This window comes from Marmota monax, unplaced genomic scaffold (assembly GCF_021218885.2).
Source record: "Marmota monax isolate L192 unplaced genomic scaffold, Marmota_monax_Labrador192_F-V1.1 WCK01_AAM20220418_F8-fsc00001, whole genome shotgun sequence".
Classification (NCBI taxonomy): domain Eukaryota; kingdom Metazoa; phylum Chordata; class Mammalia; order Rodentia; family Sciuridae; genus Marmota; species Marmota monax.
The window spans coordinates 19,081,571-19,102,357 of NW_026693777.1; the positions used below are offsets into that span (position 1 = coordinate 19,081,571).

Consider the following 20,787-nt stretch of genomic DNA (forward strand, 5'->3'; position numbering starts at 1 on the left):
TATTGAACTTCTGCTTAGAATTCTTCAAGAACTCCCCTCCCAATATTAAAATCAAACTGCAACACAGAACCTGAAGCCCTTGGTGACTTAATCCCTGTCACTTCCCCTCTTTCTTCCCCACAGGCCTTGGAGCCCAAGATATGTGAGCCTATGGGGAATTTCCCCAAAGCATTAGCATTGTTTTGTTTTGTGGTTCTGGGGATGGAATCCAGGACCTTGCTCACGCTAGACAAGTTCTTTCTCTACCACTGAGCTGCGCCCTCTCCCTGACAGTGGCGTTATGCAAAGCCTTTCGAGCCTTCCTGACTCCACACAGCCTTCAAGACTCAGCCCCCCAAAAGAATTAAATAGACACTTCTCCAAAGAAGAAATACAAATTGTCAACACATATATGAAAAAAGGTTTAATATCATTAGCAATTAGGAAAATGAAAATCAAAACTACACTGAAATCTCCTCTCACACCAGATGGCAGTCATCAAAAATAAAAATAATAATAAATGCTGGAGAGAAAGTGGGGGAAAAGGAACACTGTTGCTGGGATTGTAAATTAGTATAACCACTACGAAGATCAGTATGGAGGTTCCTCAAAAGACTAGGCATGGGGTCTGGGGACATAGCTCAGGGGGTAGAGTGCTTGCCTTCCATGCAGGAGGCCCTGGGTTCAATCCCCGGCAACACACACACACACACACACACACACACACAGACTCGGCATGGAATGACCATATAACCTAGCTATATCATTCCTAGGTATTTATCCTAAAGAATTAAAGTCAACATAATATAATGTCACATGCATACTCATGTTTATAACAGCACAATTTACAACAGCTAAACTGTAGAAGCAGCCTAGGTGTCCATCAGTGGATGAATGGATAAAGAAAATGTGATATATATATATATATATATATATATATATATATATATATATATATATATTCCATTATATATATATATTCCATTATATATATATATTCCTATATATATATATATATATATATATATATATATATAATGGAATTTTATTCAGCCATAAAGAAAAATGAAATTATGTCACTTGCAGGAAAATGTGTGGAACTAGAGACCATCATGTTAAGTGAAATAAGTCAAACTCAGAAGGTCAAGGGTTGTATGTTTTCTTTCATATGTAGAAGCTAGAGAGGAAAAAGGAAAATAAAGGTGGGGGAGGGGAATCTCATGAAAATCAAGGGGAGATCAGTAGAAGCAAGGGATTGGGGAGTGGGAGGGAGGGAGGGGGAAGTACTGGGGAGTGATACTGGTCGAATTATATGGTTTCATTGTGTGCATGTACAAATATGTAACAGAAAATCCCATCATTGCATACAACTCTAATGCACCAATTTAAAAATGTCAGGGGATAATCTTTAAAAAGTTTAAAAAGACAGCTCCAGTATCAGCAGGGAATATGCCTAACCCCATTCTACCCTCTTCTGTGCTTTCTCGTCCACCTGGACTCCTCCTTGGTGTTAAGTATCTATCAATTACCTATTGTTTGTAATAAATTAGCCCCAAACTTAACATCTTAAAACATCAAGCAATTATTGTCTCACAGTTTCTGAGAGTCCAGTACACAGGAAACCTAGCTGTAAGATTTTGGCTCGAGGTCTCTTCTGAGGTTGCAAAGCGTTGCCCTTGATGAGACAGTCACCTGACCTGGTCAGCAGGAGGGTTCACTTCCAAGCTCACTCCCAGGCCTAAGGTCCTCACCTCTCTATAGGGCTGCTCACCACGTGGAAGCCACTTTCCCCAGAGCAAATGATCAGAAAGGGAGAGAGACAGACAGAGTTTGCACGAACCAATAAGAAGCTGCAGAATCTTTTATGACCTAATGTTGTAATTGGTGGTGCATTCCTATAATCCCAGCTGAAAGAAAAGTGGTGCAGCACACACACCTGGGATAAGAAGTGGATTTATTGTCAGGAGCCTGACGAGGCTGCTCTGTACAAGAGAGGGACAGCAGTAGCAAGGAGGGAGAACAGCAGCAACTTCCCCTTGAGTGTTATCTTTCATAGGCTAGAATCCTGGCCATGCACTAGGGGCGGGTGTAGTCTTGACTGACATACTAAGCATCCCCTCATCTTGTGGAAGGCAAATTTGTTTCTTGGGAACAGAGACAGGCAGTTTTCCTATCTCAGAGGGGGAATAGGAGAACAAGCATGTCCCTTTATCGTCTCAAGGAGAAAACAGGGAAATCAGTAAGTTCCCATCTCAGGGGGCAGTAAGTTTCCTCCAATCTCTTGGTGAGAGAACAGGGAGAGACCAGCACGTCTCCAGGCTGGTAGGTTTTATCTCAGGCTAGTTTCTGTTTCTTGGGAAAGAACAGTATTCATAAAGTGGGGGCTGGGGAAAGGAAGATGGCTGCAATTGTGCTAACCAGTGACTTGGGAGTCTGAGCAGGAGGATTGCAAGTTTGAGGTGAGCCTCAGCAATTTAGCAAGGCTCTAAGCAACTTATCCAGATCCTGTCTCAAAAAGTAAAAAGAGCCAGGGATATGGCTCAGTGGTAAAGCGCCCCTGAGTTTAATCCCCAGTACATCAGCAGCAGCAGCAGCAGCAGCAGCAGCAACATCTTCATCATCCTTAACGTCTCTTGTCAGAAATGATTTACCACTATGCCATATTCTACTAGTCACACAGACTGACGCTTTTAAAATGTGTGAAGAGAAGGAGAGAATCACAGGGAGTCTTGTCAGTCAGTTGACTATTTGGCTATTCTGGGTCTCTTATTTTTCCAAATGAATTTTAGAATTGCTTTTTCTAGTTTTGTGAGGAATGTCATTGGAATTTTAATGGGAACTGCATTCACTCTGTATATTGCTTTTGGTAGTATAGCCATTTTGATAATATTAATTCTGCCTATCCAAGAACATGCTTTTCCATCCTCTAATGTCTTATTCAATTTTTTCTTCAGTATTTTATAGTTTTCATTTTAGAGAACCTTCATATTCATAGTTAGATTAATGCTCTAGTATTTTATTTATTTGAGGTTATTGTAATGGAATAGTTTTCCTAATTTCTTTTTCAGCACATTCATTAACTGAATATAGGAAAGTGACTAGGTCTCCATCATTATACAAAGTACATGTATGAAGACTTGAATTAGGTGTCAACATACCTTATATACAAACAGAGATATGAAAAATTGTGGTATATATGTGTATTAAGAATTGTAAGGGGGCTGGGTTATGGCTCAGTGGTAGAGTGCTTGTCTCGCATGTGTGAGGTGCTGGGTTCGATCCTTAGCACCACATAAAAATAAAATAAAGATGTTGTGTCCACTGAAAACTAAAAAAAAAAAATTAAAAAATTCTCTCTCTCTTTAAAAAAATAAAATAAAAAAAGAATTGTAATGCAAAGAAAAGTACATGTATAATGGCATAAGTTGACATGAACATACTTTATATACAGAGATACGAAAAATTGTGCTCTATATGTGTAATAAGGATTGTAATGCATTCCACTGTTGTCGTGTATTTTAAAAAAATAATAAAATCAATAAAAAAAAAGAAAGAAGGTGACCAGGTCTCACCAAGTTTCCAAGGCTGCCCTTGAACTTAAGATCCTTCTGCCTCAACCTCCCAAGTATCTGGATTACAGATATGTGCTACTGCCCCCAGCAACTCAGGATTTTTTGTGAGGCCAGAGAATCAGGCTGGAATGCCTTACAACCAAGAATGTTGCAGCCAGACAAAAGTACCCAATGCCGTGGGTTAGTGTTATCTCTGTTAGAAGATGTTTCTACTGGAAAATTTGTTGCTGAAAGTTTTGGACACTTGTCTTTGATAACTCTAGGATCTGGGTGTCAGAAGAAACTGTCCTACTATTGCTCTTGCCAGAAGTTCCCATTTCCCCATGTTTGTTTGCTGTCAAGCACACATCTGGGCTCTGCCTTGGATTGACAGAAGCCTGGTCACCTACCTATTCTCCAAGTGCAACGGATTCTGGGAAGTTTAACATTTTGTCCAGGAAAGTACATCTCTGTATTTGTTTTTTTCTGCTCAGCATCTGTTGGTTACATTTTTCTCCTCTTCCATCACCGGCCTCCTTCCTCTTTTCCCTTTTGGGAAGTTTGGTAGGGCTGTCATAACAAGTATCACAAACTGACTTAAACATCAGAGGGTTTTTCTTTTTTTTCTTTTCTCAAAGTTCTAGAGCCTCAAAGTTCAAGATCAAGGTGTTGGCTGGTTTGATTCCTTCTGAGGATTTTCTGCTTGGCTTGTGGATGGCTGCTTCTTGCTGTGTCTTCACATGGTCTTTCTTGTGGAATGTAGATCTCTGGTGTTTCTGTGTGTGTCCAAATCTCTTCATATAAGGACACCAGTCAGATTGGATCAGTGCCCACCTAATGATCCCATTTTAACTTAATCACTTCTTTAAAAGGCTGTCTCCCCTTACAGTCTCATTCTGAGGTATGGGGTTGGGACTTCAGCGTATGAATTTGGAGGCACGCAAGTCAGCCTAAAAGATCCATGTTTTAAGGTTTCAGATTATTTTCCCTCTCTTCACCTGATGACAGCACCTGTACCATCCATTAACCTTGCATGCTCTTCTCCCTAGCCCAGCTACGACCTGGTGTGCCAGTCATTTTCTGCCTTGAATTCTTCAGCATCCAGAAGCCCCAGGCCAGCCTGGCTAGTGCCAGGAGTGTCAAGACCCCCACAGCAGGGGGCTCCCAGGGAATGAGGACCAGAAACTGGACCATGTAGAGAGAAGCAGAGGGCCCTAACAGCTGAGGAGTCAGATTTACATCTTTTTTGTTCCTTTAAATGTGTCTTCCTATGTCAGGTACAACTGTCAATCCTCGGACTGCATGTACCTTTTGTCAGGAACAAAGGGAAGGGATCCTGCTCTTTTCTGTTGTGGTGGTGGTTCTGGGGATTGAACCCAGGCTGCTTTCCTATTGAACTACATCCCCAGCCCTTTCTCTTTTTTTGAGACAGGATCTCACTAAATTGTCCAGGCTGGCCTTAAACTTGTGATCCTCCTGCCTCAGTCTCCTGAGTAGTTGGGATTATAGGCCTGTGCCACCGTGCCTGGTTCTACAACTTTTGATAACCTAATAGTTCTCATTATGTGCCGAGCATGGAATGGAATCATAGCACCACAGATATGAGAACTGAAGGGGTCTTTGATATTAATAAATGCTAGGCAAGGCCATGAGTGATTTAGGGACATGGTCTTTGATCCAGATAAAGCTCATCTTTCTAGGTTAGAACATAGTTCTAAATTGGGTTCTGCTTAGAAATATGCCAAGAAGGTGCTTTCCTGTGTACCAATCCCTACTTTCCAGTCCCTCAGCAGAATTCCTCTATCCATTGGTATGTTCTAGAAACTAGTTCTCTGCCTGCACCTGACTATGCTGACCCATCTGAGAACATCTCAAACAACCTGCCTTGTATGCCCGCTGCAGCTGGTTAGGCTAGCCTGGCAGGTCCCTTAGCGCTGTAGAGTGACTGGTGCTTCAGCTTTAGAGATTGCCCAGACCCTTTGACTAGTAACATTCTTTCTAGGGATTATATTTTAAGGAAAGAAAATTAGAGACATAATCAAAATTTATGTGTGAGAATACTCATTGTAGCATGGTTTATAACAGCAAAAAAAAAATCAAAACAAATTCAGTCACAAATAATAGGAGATTGGCAAGTAAATTATACATATGAAGAGTAGTCATAAAGAATATTCTAGGGGGCTGGGGTTGTGGCTCAGTGGCAGAGCACTTGCCTTGTACATGTGAGGCACTGGGTTCAATCCTCAGCACCAGATAAGAAATAAATAAACAAAATAAAGGTATGTGTCCATGTATAACTAAAAGCAATATTTAAAAAAAAAGAATATTTTAGGGCATAGTGGCACAGGCCTGTAATCTCAGTTAATCTGGAGGCTCAAGCAGGAAGATAGCAAGTTCAAGGCCAACCTGGGCAAGATCCTACCTCTAAATTAAAAACAAAATTAAAAAGGACTGGAGATGTAAGTCAGTGGTAAAGCTCCCCTGGGTTCAATTCCTACTACAAGAAGGAGGAGGAGGAAGAGGAGGAGGAGGAGGAGAAGGAGGAGGAGAGAGGAGGAGGAGGAAGGAGGAGAAGGAGGAAGAGAAGAAGAGTTGCCCTGGGGTGGGGAGGTAGAGCTCGATCTGCACCAAGGCTACCTGGGGGCACCCTGGTGCCAGCCGTGAGTACTGGCAAGTATGGAGGGGCTCCCGGAGGACAAACACAGAATCCTCTGTGTGGTTACTTTGCTGCTATAGCAGGACAGGATGAGCAAATAGATACTGCTGAATTGCAGAGATGTCTGCCATAGTTGTGCATTGCTGGAGGATACAAACCTTTTTTATTTATTTATTTAATTAATTATTATTATTTTTTTTTTTGAGGATACAAACCTCTTAACCTGGTGACTTGTCAGCTTGCAATTTCAATGGTGGATATAGACAGGTTTGGCATGATGGGCTTCAATGAATTTAAAGAACTCTGGGCTGCATTGAATGGCTGGAGACAACACTTCATCAGTTTTGATGGTGGTAGGAGTAGAACCGGGGATCCTCAAGAATTGCAGAAGGCACTAAGGACAACAGGCGCTGAGGCGACTCCCCAAACTGAGTTCAATTGCAAAACAATACAGCACCAGTGGAAAGATCACCTTAGACGACTACATGCCCTTCTGTGTTGAGCTGAGGGCTCTCACAGAGAGCTTTTGAAGAGGGGACGCTGGGCAGCAAGGTGTTGTGATTTTCCTTTAGGATGATTTCATTTAGTTGTTTCCTGACTGTCTAAGAGGAAGCTGTAGGACGGAGCATGCATTCTCTCTGGAGTCTGCATTTGCTAACTCTTTGCCTTCAGCAACATGTAAACGTACATGGCTACTTCCCCTGACAGCTATTGTAAAGGTTTGTAACTGTATACACAACTGAAGGTTTGTTTGTAGTTTTGATAATGAATTCTTTGGAACTTGATAAGGCCAAGTCTGTTATACCAATTAGAACTCCTTGAGCTATTATCAATCATGCTTTATTTTCCTGCTAAAGCTCTTTTATGTAAATCTGAGTGTGCAAAATGTTTAAGTCACATTATAGACTTTACATTGTGAGACATGTAAAGCTTTTAATGAAGCTACAGGTGTTATCTTTCCTAGGAGAATGTGGTTGAAAGTTTTGTGTATGGAATATTCTTATGAAATGGTGCATGCCCGTTTGGATACACAAAATAAACAAACGTGGTATTCCATGTCAGGGTTCACTGAAGTAGAAATTTAGCTCAGGCTTTTGATTGATACATATATATTTTTTTATATAGAAGACAGTTTAATGTTTTTTTTTATTAAGACAAAGAATAAACAGTAGGTCAATGACAAAGTTGTGAATCTGCTTCATGTGAGGCCATCCTTACATGTAACTCTTATTTGATTGAAATAAAATCTAAAGCAAACATAAAATTAAAAATTATATTTACATCAGGAAGTGATAAAATCTTTTGGACAGAAGAGATACACATAGGTTTACACATGAATGCACAATCACATAGTTTACATAACTCAAAAACACTATATTATCACCCAATTATGGAAATCATATTCTGTATGCTGTTCAGCCATTGGTTGACTGATACATATTTTGATTGCTTTATAAATGGAAAGGGAACATTGAGTGATTATTTTCTGCCTCTTTTTTTTTTAGTTTATTTTCTGCCTCTTTTTTTTTTTAGTTTCTTTTTTAATATATGACAGCGGAGTGCATTACAATTCTTATTACACATATACAGCACAATTTTTCATATCTCTGGCTGTATACAAAGTATATTCACACCAATTCGTGTCTTCATACCTGTACTTTGGATAATAATGTCAGTCACATTCCACCATCATTTATAACCCCATGCCCCCCTCTCTTCCCCTCCAACCCCTCTGCCCTATCTAGAGTTGTCTATTCCTCCCATGCTCCCCCTCCCTACCCCACTATGAATCAGCCTCCTTATATCAAAGAAAACATTCGGCATTTGTTTTTTTGGGATTGGCTAAGTTCACTTAGCATTATCTTCTCTAACTCCATCCATTTACCTGCAAATGCCATGATTTTATTCTCTTTTATTACTGAGTAATATTCTGTTGTGTATTCGTGCCACATTTTTTTTTATCCATTCATTTATTGAAGGGCATCCAGGTTGGCTCCACAGTTTAGCTATTGTGAATTGTGCTGCTATAAACACTGATGTGGCTGTGTATTTTCTGCCTCTTTAAAAAACATATAGATAATTTGAGGGGCAAATACTGTTCCCAAGTCTGTCTTTGTCATCATGCTTTCAAACCTTTGTTAATTAGACTGAAGAATCTCGTATACTATAAACTTAACTGTGTAAAAAGAAAATGGATAAAAACAACTAAGAAAGTATGAAAATATTAGCTGTGGTTACTTTTGACTAATGAGATGGTAGGTGACTTTAATTTCCTTTCCACTTTTCAGTGTTTTCCAAATTTTCTGTGTACGCTTCCACTTTAAAGTCAGAAGATGTGTTTTTAAAATGCTGGTGACCCATGTTGACATGTCATGTGTTCGTGCTTTTAAAAATATACAGCAAAAGGACTGGAATGAGTGTCTCAAATGTTGATCTGGCCACTACCTTGTAAGGCAGATCATGAATTTGTTTTTCTTCCTTCCTACTACTTTCCCAAATATTCTCTAATAAATACTGTTTCATATATATATGAAAAAAGAAATATAATGGTGTGAGAAAATGCTCAGCAAGGCTAAACAAGACAAAAGTGAGAAAATAAAGCCATATGTAATATGGTCTTTTTATGTGTGTGTGAGTGATGCTGCGGATTGAATCCAGGGGCACTTTACCAGGGAACCACATACCCAGTCCTTTTAGCTAATTTTTTATTTTGAGACAGGATCTCTCTCTAAGTTACTTAGGGCCTCACTAAGTTGCTAAGGCTGGTCTTGAAATTGCAATTCTCCTGTCTCAGCCACCCAAGTCACTAGAATTATAGGCATGCACCATCACTTCTGGCTTGTAATATGATATTTATTTTTTTCTTTTCAGAACTGGGGATTGAACCCAGGGCCTTGCATATTCTAGGCAAGTGCTCTACCACTGATAAATATGGTCTATTTTTTTTAAAGTGAAAACTAAAAGGGAAAAAGACTGAAAGGAAGTGTCAAATGTTAACAGTGGCTGTCTCTTAGTAGCAGAATGATAGGCGTGTGACTTTTTTTCTTCTTAATAATTTGCAGTTTATCTAAAGGTTCATGACCAGGAACAGATGGTGGGTATAGCTCTGTGGTAGAGCACTTGCCTGCATGTGCAAGGTCTGGATTCCACTCTCAACACTACATAACACACACAAATTTATAACCAGAAAAAGGCCAAATGGCAACCAGAAGGTCAGTGCCAAAGGTATTTGCCAGATATCCCAAAGAAATGACTGAGAAAATCCAAAATACTGCTGTGACTCTGTTTCCATAGCACATCTGGTTAGCACTCTCCATGAACATGGTGTCCTCCCCTCTCTCCCTCACCTCGGGCTTTCCTGTCTGTTCACAGGGCCACATTGTCCACAACTGGAAGGTGCGATGGTTCATCCTTCGGCAGAACACACTGCTGTACTACAAGCTTGAGGGGGGTCGGAGAGTGGCCCCTCCCAAGGGCCGGATCCTCCTGGATGGCTGCACCATCACCTGCCCCTGCCTGGATTATGAAAACCGTCCGGTATGTGAAGGTTCCTGCTGTCCAGCTCCCCACCCCAGACACTCCTCACCTCTGGCTCTTTGGGAAGGTGGTGTGGGTAATGGGAAGAGCTCGGAGTTATAATTGAAAGACTTGGGTTCAAGTCATGGCTCAACCATCTCCCAGGTACCTGACCTCAGACCAGTAGTTAAACCTCTCTCAGTCATCATTGTCGTCTGTAAGATGGGATGAGATAATTACACCCAAATATCTCCTATGAAGATATGGGGATATGAAGACATGGTTTAGATGCTTTATGGAGAAAGGCATGGTGGCACACACCTGTGATCCCACTGACTTGGGAGACTGAGACAGGAGATCACGAGTTCAAAGCCAGCCTTGGCAAAAGTAAGGCCCTAAGCAACTTAGTGAGACCCTGTCTCAAAAAAAAAAAGGACTGGGGATGTGGCTCAGTGATTAAGCACCCCTGGAGTTCAATCCTAGTACAAAAAAAAAAAAATTGCAATAAATGAAACCCCTGAACTCATAGGTTAATTTGTTGACCTACCACCTCTTTTTTTGTGTATCTGTGGTATGGGAATTAAACCCAGGGGTGCTTTACCACTGAAATATACCCCTAGCACTTTTTATTTTTATTTTGAGACAGGGTCTCACTAAGTTGCCCAGGCTGGCCTTGAACTTGCAGTCTTCCTGCCTCAGTCTCCCAAGTAGCTGGAATTACAGGCGTGAGCCACCACTCCCAGCTAACTTGTTGACCTGATATCTCTTAATAATCTTTAGGAAACAGTGGAGAGCAGAGGTATTGGTAGATGGGATGGAGAGCAGTGGCACACACCTGTAATCTCAGTGACTTGGGAAGCCGAGGCAGGTGGAGCTCATGTTCAAAATTTCAAAAAAGAGAAAAAGGCTAAATTTTCTGGAGTTATGAGCTTCATGTTAATTCTACATAAAATTCTCAAGCGGATTTGTGATTTGCTTAGTTCATGAGTACTTGGACTAAAAGAGACTGAGAGTAGCCAACAGATCCACTAAGAACAAATCATAAAGTATATATAAAATTACGGAAGCTGTAATAAAGGGTGCACCTAGATTTTTTTTTTTTTAATTTCTAGTCTCTCCTGAAATTCTTTTCATTAAAATGGTTAATTGCAGACTGACTGTACAGGTTCTGGATCTGATTTCACTCTCTTCTTCCATGATACTGATGAGTGAATGTTAACTTGGAGGAATATCTTCATGGGGTTCCTTGGGGCCGTGAGCCAGCCATGCCTTATTCACCATTTTCACTGTTAGTTTAGGTGAAGAATATTAAGTTTGCAAGCAAAATAAGTTGGGAGTTGACATTTGGGAAGCAGAATCAGAATGAAGTAGGATGTTTCAGAAGTAGACCTGGCCTACTTGGATGACAAAGATCCCTCAACTTGTCAAAGAAACTCCTTAAATGCCCATTTAAATTAAAAAGTGCCAGGTGCAGTGGCACACACCCGTAATCTCAGTGATTTGGGAAGCCGAGGCAGGTGGAGCTCATGTTCAAGGCTAGCCTCAGCAACTTAGCGAGACCCTATCTCAAAATAGAAAATAAAAAGGGCTGGAAACGTGGCTCAGTGGTAAGCCCCTGAGTTCAATCCCCAGGACCAAAAAATAAATAAATGAAAGACTCTACAGTGCCCGGAGCTGCCCATACTCCTGTGCTCCCAGGCGGTAGCCTCTGATGTTTTGCACCCCTCAGATCCTGGAGCAGGGTATTCCATTCCGTGGGCCATCTGTGAGGGTGCTCAGTATGTGCAGAACACTTAGCAAGAGTGAACTGGTTGAGGGTTGGGGATGTGGCTCAGTGGTAGAATGGTTGCCTAGTATGCCCAAGGCCCAGGTTCAATCCCCAGCACTGCAAATATAGTAAACTGGTTGAGAAGGAGTGTAAACTATATCATATCATAACACAGAGCATGGAGTTGGGTTCTTGTTTCATGAATGTGAAGAATGAGAACCTCGGATACAAAGGTGAGAGTAAAATAATAAGTAATAATAATAATTATTGATACTATTATTAATAGTTATTATTAATAATAAAATAACAGATAATAATAAGTAATAATAATTACTTATTAGAGTAAGAGGAAGAAAGCAGAGCTCTCAAAGAGAGAGGGGTCTCAAGAGAGGGATACCAAAGAGTGACTCTTGTCTAGGAGTTTATATAGTTTATATAAGTTTAAGGAAGTCAGCCCCTGCCCAATCCTGGGTGTGGTGTTTATTGTCCATGAGGTACTCGTGCAGCCTTTAGGCCCATCAAAATATCCACCAGGCATTTCCCCTCTTTGGAGAGGCATGGATCCCAGTCACGTAGATCCTGATTTTAAAATAACCTTTTTGTAAGTTTCTTAGCAAATATCTGCAGGTGCTGATTGTGCTTTACTGCCCAGGAAGTTGCCCCGGGGCCCATCTCCCAGTCCTGCCTGCCTTATCTCTTTCTCCTGATGTCAGTGGAATGTGTGAAAGACCTGGGAATGTTTAAACTGGAGGGAAAAGAGGGTCAAAGGTGGTGTCACTAACAGTTTTATTCAAGGTGACCATTAGTAAGAAACTCAGACTCAGTGAGCATCTCTAGCTAAGGGGCAGAGGTGGGTCTTGGTCCCATTCAGCCTGGCTGCAGAGGCTGAATGCTTCCCATTTCAGTGCAAAGCTGTCGTGGGAGGAGAGACTGCGTGACCCCAGAGTCAGAATCAGGACAGTGTCCTGGAAGCAGTCCTTGTGCTGACTAATCTGCCCCAAGGGGAAAGGCTGCCTTAGGAGGCCATGAGCTCCCCACTGCTGGAAGTGTCTGAGCGAAGTTTCACAGACCACTGGGGTATAGACAAGGGGCCAGGACACAGGCGGTCACTGGACTACCCCACCTTGGCCCTGTCGTTTCTGCTGACCACGTGCTCTGGCCTGTTGTGCCTTTGAGTGCCGGTCTGACTCTTTCTTCCCACAGCTCCTCATTAAGCTGAAGACCAGAACTTCCACAGAGTACTTCCTGGAGGCCTGTTCTCGAGAGGAGAGGGACGCATGGGCCTTTGAGATAACAGGAGCCATCCATGCAGGGCAGCCCGGGAAGGTCCAGCAGCTCCACATATTAAAAAACTCCTTCAAGCTGCCCCCTCACATCAGTCTGCAGTGAGTGCCCTGCCTGCCCCACCCCTTCAGCCTCTGGCCTCTCTGCAGCCTCTCCTGTGTGTGTGCGCCCAGTGGGGAGGGGAGAGGTCTTTGGGGAGGGGGGCTCTGTGGTGCTACACAGGCCTGGCTGGGACCACCTTGTGCTTCAGGGCTGTCAGCTGTCCCTGTCTGGGTCATACTGACCTGGGAAGGAACTGAACCACTAGCCCCACTCCTATGTAACCTCTTAGAACTTTGCCACTTTTGCCCACCTTGTGAAGGAGGTAGAGACCCCCCCAACTCCATTTTAGACAGGTGCTCAGGGCTGTGTCAGTTTCTTAGGGCTCTCCACCAACCAGGTCACTGGTCTTTTTGTAGCCTGGTGGCACAGATGATGTTTTCTGGTAGCAGCTGCAGTCTTGCTGGGTGGGGGTTCCTCGTTCATTCATTCAACAAACTGTTACTGAGTACCTCACAAATATGTGCAATTATCATGTACCAATGTTTAAAATCAGAAAGAAAATAAATAGTTATTGAGTGCCTACTGCATGCCATGTACTGTGTTGGATGCTTAGCAGAGGCAGGTAGGAGTAAACAGGATCTCATCTCTGCGGCCTTCCAACCCCAATGTATACACATAAAATGAGGAAAGATCTTCTGTTGGAGGGAGTGATCGTCCCATAGAGCAGAAGGAAAGCTGATCAGAGGTGGAGGTGATAAAGTAGGGACGAATGTTGCAAACACTCCCAGGCAGCCAAACCCTCACACCCATCACAGATGAGGGATGTGGGCTGGGAATGCACCCCAGTGACTCAAGGGTAGAGCACTTGCCTAGGATGTGTGAGGCCTGGGTTCCATCACACACACACACACACACACACACACACACACACACACACACAGACATTGTGCGTCCATTCTGGGCTTTTAACTCCATGCCAGGCACTGAAACCTGGCCTGTGCACTTTCTGTGTGTCGAGGGGCTGGTAAGCCGTGGCACATGTGGGGAGGACTGGGTGGGTGGGTTGTGGCTGGATTCAGAGAGGCTCAGCATTGAGAAGTAGCTGGAGGATTTGAGCTGAATGCAGCAGATCATAGAGAACCGTGGCGGCTCCTGCACACTCATGTTTTGTGTCTTGCTGTCCTGGGGACTGAACCTAGGGTTTTGTGCATGCTAGGCAAGTTCTCTCCCACTGAGCTATACCCTCAGCACTATTGTTGCTTTTAAGTAAATCCACAGCTCTTTCGCCTCACTACAAGGGTAATGATTAGATGCCCTAGAAGAGAAATGTCTGAGAATCCTATCAGATTCTGATGCGTCATGGAAGGCCCCCTCCCCTCTGGTGTGTATCACACCCCTTGCCACATGCCTTATTCCCTGGCAGTGGCTCTTGGGCCCTCCCTTGAAGCTCTCTGTGACGAGGATCCTTCTCCTTTGCCTTCCTTCCATACCAGCCGCATCGTGGACAAGATGCATGATAGCAGCAGCGGGATCCGGCCAAGCCCCAACATGGAGCAGGGAAGCACCTACAAAAAGACCTTCCTGGGTGAGCCTGCCCATCCCAGGGGCCGGGCGAGGTGGTGGACACTTGGGACCCTTGGGACCCGGGGCTCAGTGGAGCGCTTGACTAGCCCATATTGAAACCAGAGCTATTTGCTGAGCAGTGGTCTGGCCTGAGATGGCCACATGAGTGTGGCCGCAGCTGTGTGTGGCCGGTGCAGCCTTCAGTCTGCTCTTGGCTAGAGCCCGAGTCTGCCTAGGAGGAGGGGGAAGGTCACAGATAAGCACCCTAAGGAGGGTGGGTGGGTGCCCGTGGTCTGATGGGTGCTGCCCTTGCCCTGATGCAGGCTCCTCTCTGGTGGACTGGCTCATCTCCAGCAGCTTCGCGGCCAGCCGTCTGGAGGCGGTGACGCTGGCCTCTGTGCTCATGGAGGAGAACTTCCTCAGGCCTGTGGGTGTCCGGAGCATGGGAGCCATTCGCTCCGGTGACCTGTCTGAGCAGTTCCTGGACGACTCCACAGCCCTGTACACTTTTGTAAGTTAGTGGGTCCCCTCTTGCCACCAGGGGAGAGGGAAGAGGCAGAAAGAATGGGCACAGGGAGAGGCCGAGGGTTGGGGACAGCTTTGTCTTTCCCCTGCAGCCCCAAGCCTGGGCCTGGGGCTATTTCTGTAGCACAGTCCTTGCTCCCTCCTTCCCACTAGGCTGAGAGCTACAGGAAGAAGCCAAGCCCCAAGGAAGAAATCAGTCTGAGCACGGTGGAGTTAAGCGGCTTGGTGGTCAAGCAAGGCTTTCTGTCCAAGCAGGTATGGCTGCCTTTGACAGGGAGGAGGGGGACGCTGAGGAGAGGCAGGAAGGAGCCCCTGGGGGGCACTGAGAATGCTAGAACACCCCCATTACCAGCAGGGTCTGCAGAGCAGTTGCAGAAGCCAGTCAGACCATCACACACCCAATCACATGTGTACCAGTTGTGGGGAGTATTCCGGAAACGCATAAACACATGGAATCATCACAGCACTAAAAAGCAACTTCTGGGCTGGGTGTGGTGGTGCACACCTGCAATCTGAACAACTCGGGAGGCTGAGGCAGGAGGATCACAAATTCAAAGCCAGCCTAAGCAATTTAGCAAGGCCTGAAGCAACTTAGCAAGGCTCTGCCTCAAAATGTGGTATATATACACAGTGGAATATTACTCAGCCTTAAAGAAGAGTGAAATTATGGCATTTGCTGGTGAATGGATGGAGCTGGAGAATATCTTGCTAAGTGAAATAAGCCAGTCCCCCAAAATCAAAGGTTAAATATTTTCTCTGATATGTGGATGCTAATTTACAATAAGAGAGGTGGCTAGGGAAAAATAGAGGCAGAGGGGAGTGAAGGGAGGGGAGCAGGTATGGGGGTTAGAAAGGATAGTAGAATGAATCAGACATTATTACCCTATGTACATAAATGATTACATGACTAGTGTGATTCTACATCATGTACAGTCAGAAGAATGAGAAGTTATACTCCATTTATGTATGATGTGTCAAAGTGCATTCTACTGTCATTTATTACTAATCAGAACAAATTAATGAAAAGAAAAAAAAGGCTGGGGATATGATTTAGTAATTAAACACCCCTGTGTTTAATCTCTGGTACCAAAAACAAACAAAAAAACCCTAAACAACTTCTGCATGATTGTTTCATTTCAAAAATTTGTGACCTGCTTCTTGCACAACAGGATCCCCGTCTGCGTTTAGGTTCTTTACCAGCCACACGACTGTGTGTTGACCCCAGGCCCCTGCTTCTGCTGAGCCTGACAGGAGTCCTTACTGAGGGCAGTACTGAGGCCCCTGGAGGAGCATGAAGAGGGTACAGGAGAGACTCATGAGTGTCTTTCAGGCCAGAGGCTAAAGAAGGTTTATGATCTAGGGTCTCAGGCCAAAGAGAGTCTTTCTCCACACACACATGCAGATTAACCTTTTACACATTTAGTTTTTATCGCGTTCTATAATGGATTGCTTCTTTTTCTGATGCAGAATGTAATGGTGGTTTTGCTGTAGATGTATGCATGTGTAAAAAATGCACAAATATACATGCAGCTGTAGTTTGTTTTTGAACTAAGTTGACCATTAAAAAGCTGGTGGGAGTTGGTGGCCTTGGGTTCAGGTTGACACCTGCTGCCTCTGTCCCTCTCTTTTGCACCAAGTAATGTCAGGATAATGCAATCCCCTTCCTTTTGATGCCAACTGTCCTTGGCTCTGTCAACTAAATATGAGGGTGTTTTTACAGGAGGCTCACTGAACAGGGGGTCATGTCATGTGAAGTCTGTGACATATCATTGCAATCTTCAGGTGTCCTGTGGACTGTTATTATTTACTTATTTTTTATTTTTATTTTTGACTGGGGATTAAACCCATGAGTGCTTTATCATTGAGCTACATTTTATTTATTTATTTATTTAAAGATTTAAAAAAAATTTTAGTTGTAAGTGGACACCACACCTTTATTTTATTTGTTTATTTTTATGTGGTTCTGAGGATTGAACGCAGGGCCTCACGTGTGCTAGGCAGCGCTCTACCACTGAGCCACAACCCCAGCCCCACATTTTTTATTTTTTATTTTTAGGCAGGGCCTCGATAAATTGCTGAGGCTGGCCTTGAACTTGCCATCCTCCTGACCCAGTCTCTTGAGTTGCTGGGAATACAGGCAGTGCCACTGTGCCCAGCCAGACTCTTTTGTTTTTAATGTGGTTTTTATTGGGGTAGGCTGGCTTGTTGGGGTTTGGTGCAGGGAAGTGGAAGAAGATGGAGAGCTGTCACCAAGGACCGTGGATCCGTTTCTTTGCTGCAGGGTCACAAGAGGAAAAACTGGAAGGTGCGACGCTTTGTTCTGAGGAGGGACCCTGCTTTCCTGCATTACTACGACCCAGCCAAAGTGAGTGCCGTGGCTCCCTGGGTGCCCTGCTGCCTCCAGACACCTCCCAGCAGAGCAGCGGCCCGATTCCTCCCCTCACCCTGCAGGGCCAGCTGCTCCTTCCTCTCCCTGTGCGGTCGCCTGCACAGCGAGTGGATTCTTCTGTGCCCACCTCTTACTATGGAAAAGCTTCATTATTTTGAGAAGAAAAACATCTTTTACTTTCCCTAAAGCCTGCTTCCCAGCCTCTTCCCCCTTTGCCATCTGAAGAGCCCATGGATTCTGCCTCTTCGACTCCTTGTTCTCCCCTATGCTTTGAAACATTTCTTTCGTTCTTTTCTCTTTTTTTCTTTTTTGTGTGGTACCTGGGACTGAACCCAGGGGCATTGTGTCACTGAGCTACATCCCCAGCTTTTTATTTTTCATTTTGAGACAGGGCCTTGCTAAGTTGCTGAGGCTGGCATCAAGCTTGTGATCTTCCAGCCTGATCCTCCAGAGTCCCTGGGATTGCAGGCATGGGCCACCATTTCTTTTATTTTCTTTCTTCCTGTTCTTTCCTGGTTTTCTTTCTTTTTTTCTTTCTTGTACTGGGGATTGAACTCAAGGGTGCTTTACCATGGGGCTACATTCTTTTCTCCAGTTCTTTTTATTTTGAGACAGGTCTTGCTAAGTTGCTGAGGCTGGTCTTGAACTTGCAATTCTCCTGCCTCAGCCTCCCAGGTTGCTGGGATTACAGGGGGCGCCACTATGCCAAGCTACTCCATTTCTTTTTATTATATGTAAGCCATAATTTACTTGTTTTCTTTTTTTTTTTTTTTTCATAGATCCAAGAATTGCTTGCTCTGAATTTCAGAAAATAAGTAGAGCCTCATGCTGAATTGATCTAAAAAAAAAAGAATGGTCTTATAGTCAAGGCAGGCCGCTCAGCCTTATCTTGGTACATGTATGATTTTCATTTTTTTTTGAGATAATGAAGAGTGGTTGGGTTGTAGTGGCTCACACCTGTAATCCCGGATACTCTCCGGGTTGAGGCAGGAGGATCACAAGTTCTAGGCCGGCCAGGGCAACACAACTTAGTGAGACCCTGTCTCAAAATAATAAAAGTGCTAGGACGTAGCTCAGTGGTAGAGTGCTTTCCTAGCATGAAGCTTTGAGCTCAATCTTTAGTGCCCCCAAAACAAAACACAAAAACACAAAAAGTAAAGAGTTTCAGTCAGGAACCCCTACCCTAAACACAGAGCTGGTAAGAGCCTATGGTGCTCTGTCAGGCCATAAGGGGGGTCAAGGACCAAGGAGGGACATGGCAGGAGGGCTGCCTGAGGGGTCAACCAATGAGCCTTCCAGATGCACAGTTGAAGCTGGGTGTGGTGTACTCGCCTGTAATCCCAGGTGACTCAGGAAGCTGAGGCAGGCGAATTTCAAGTTTGAAGACAGCCTCAGCAACTTAGCGAGGCCCTAAGCAACTTAGTGAGAGTCTGTCTCAAAATAAAAAATCAAAAGGGCTGTGGATGTGGCTCAGTGGTAAAGTGCCCCTGGATTCAATCCCCAGTATCCAAAACACAAAATAACACCAACACCTTCTTCAAACAACAACAACAACAAAAACCAACAACAAAACCCCACACATTGATCTCAAGCCTACTTATAGGATAAAGGTCAAACTTCTCTGTGGCTACCTCAAGTCCTTTTTTTTTTTTTTTTTTTTTCACTGCTGGGGAGGGAACCCAGGGCCTCAAGCATGTGAGGCAAGTGCTCTACCACTGAGTGACACCCCTAGCTCATCAATTTTTTACAAAGCTGGGGGCGGGGGAACAATCAACAAAAAGAATAAAATAAAACTTCAGTTTTGCCTTAACTCAGTCCAAGGGACAACTACTGTCCCTTGATGAATTTACAGAAGCCCAGTCAGCATTCCTTAAAGACAATTTAATTTCTCCCTGGCTCTCTGCACGGGCTCTCTGCCCATTGCCGCACCCAGGGCTCACTTCTCAAGGTTGATTCAGGTCTTCCCCCAGAGGCTGCCCTTGCTCCGTCCCTCTAGGTGTGGATCTCCTCTTCCTCTGGACTGTCCCTTCCTTAGCATGATCAGTATCATCATCTCTGGCATTGTTACTTAACCATTTCATTTTTGCCCTATTTCTTGCTGCCTACACCACTTATTGTGAAATTCATTATTGATTAATTGAAGGGACCCCGGGGGCTGAGGCTCCTGATGTGTAATTGTCTGAACCATTCAGAGATACGACAAGCCACTTTTGCTTCATTCAGTTTCATATCCACCATGTACCAGAGACTTGTATAACCCTGTCTCCTATGCAGGAATATCAGTGTTCAGAAGTATGACTATGTCTTTTTCTGATTGCTTGGCAAGACACACAAGAAGGTTAAGGAACTGGTGCATGTTTCTCCTGGTAGTACTGGATCAGAGGCTCAGTTTGAGATATCTCCAAGAATGAAACAGATTGATATTTAACTCTGCTAGACCTGGTGACAGAAATGTTGGTGGCACTCCTGCTACTGGGTATGAAAGGAAGAGGCCCAAACTTCCTTACTGGTAGTAACTTGGACACATGATGCCTCAAATTTAGCCTCATCTATTACAATTTATCGACTCCCTCGGTGCTGGGAATTGAACCCAGCAGGCAAATGTTCAACCACTGATCTACACCCCCCGCCCTACACATAACTTGGAATCCTTCTTTAACTGTCCTGAGGATGATTATAGGGGAGAGTGCAATTCTTCCTTTTTGTGCGTTCGCAAAATTCCTAATTAGATCTCTTTTTCTCTGCAGGAAGAGAACAGGCCAGTGGGTGGGTTTTCTCTTCGTGGTTCACTGGTGTCTGCTCTGGAGGACAATGGCGTTCCCACTGGTAAGGTGCAGCTTCAGTCCTGGCCTGAAGATCTCAGGGGCCTTCCTCTGCATTTCAGTAATCCCCCTCTCCTGCCATGGAAGACTGAGCTCTGGGTGCTGAGTAGGGCTTTAATCAATGAGACAATGAATGGTGTGAGTTTTGAAGTCAATTTCAGAAACAGAGGAAAAGTCCATATGGCATGTTCTTAAGAGTTTTAAGGATACAACTCAATATTTCTCATTTTAAATATTCTCTTTCCTCACATTCTGTGATTGCCCATAAACTCCTACCTATGAATCATAGCTCGGCTCCCACGGTGCTTCATTTAGTAGCGCACTTTTGTATCTGTTATCACATTAATTCTACAACAGACAGCTATGGTAGGAAGATAGTCCCATTTTGTGGATGTGGAAATTGAGGTTCAAAGTCATACAATTTCAAGTCAGACACCGTATTCTGTGCCTGCTCTTAACTTTCACATACTGGATTCTTGGATGATTCTTTGAATGACACTGTAGGTCTGTGGCTAGCATAAGGGGCCAGAGAGGATTTCCAGGAAATGTCCAGACTAACCAATAGCAGGCCTTAAGGTGATGAGGAGGGAGAAGGAAGGAGAAGGCAAAAACATGCACCTCATGGGATTTTCTAACCATGTACATAAGAAATATTCCTATTTGTTCCTTTCTCAGATGACTTTCATCTGGTT

The 20,787-nt window shown here is 43.9% G+C and overlaps 1 protein-coding gene across 1 annotated transcript in view; it reads left to right on the plus strand.

Annotated features, from left to right (window-relative positions):
- Positions 1 to 20,787, plus strand: part of Plek2 (pleckstrin 2) — a 28,782-nt gene that overhangs the window by 5,756 nt on the left and 2,239 nt on the right. The window contains exons 2-8 of the mRNA XM_046461893.2: positions 9,559 to 9,723; positions 12,674 to 12,855; positions 14,290 to 14,381; positions 14,683 to 14,870; positions 15,038 to 15,139; positions 17,166 to 17,249; positions 20,021 to 20,099. Of these exons, the coding sequence (XP_046317849.1) occupies positions 9,559 to 9,723; positions 12,674 to 12,855; positions 14,290 to 14,381; positions 14,683 to 14,870; positions 15,038 to 15,139; positions 17,166 to 17,249; positions 20,021 to 20,099 (892 nt within the window). The remainder of the gene's footprint in view (positions 1 to 9,558; positions 9,724 to 12,673; positions 12,856 to 14,289; positions 14,382 to 14,682; positions 14,871 to 15,037; positions 15,140 to 17,165; positions 17,250 to 20,020; positions 20,100 to 20,787) is intronic.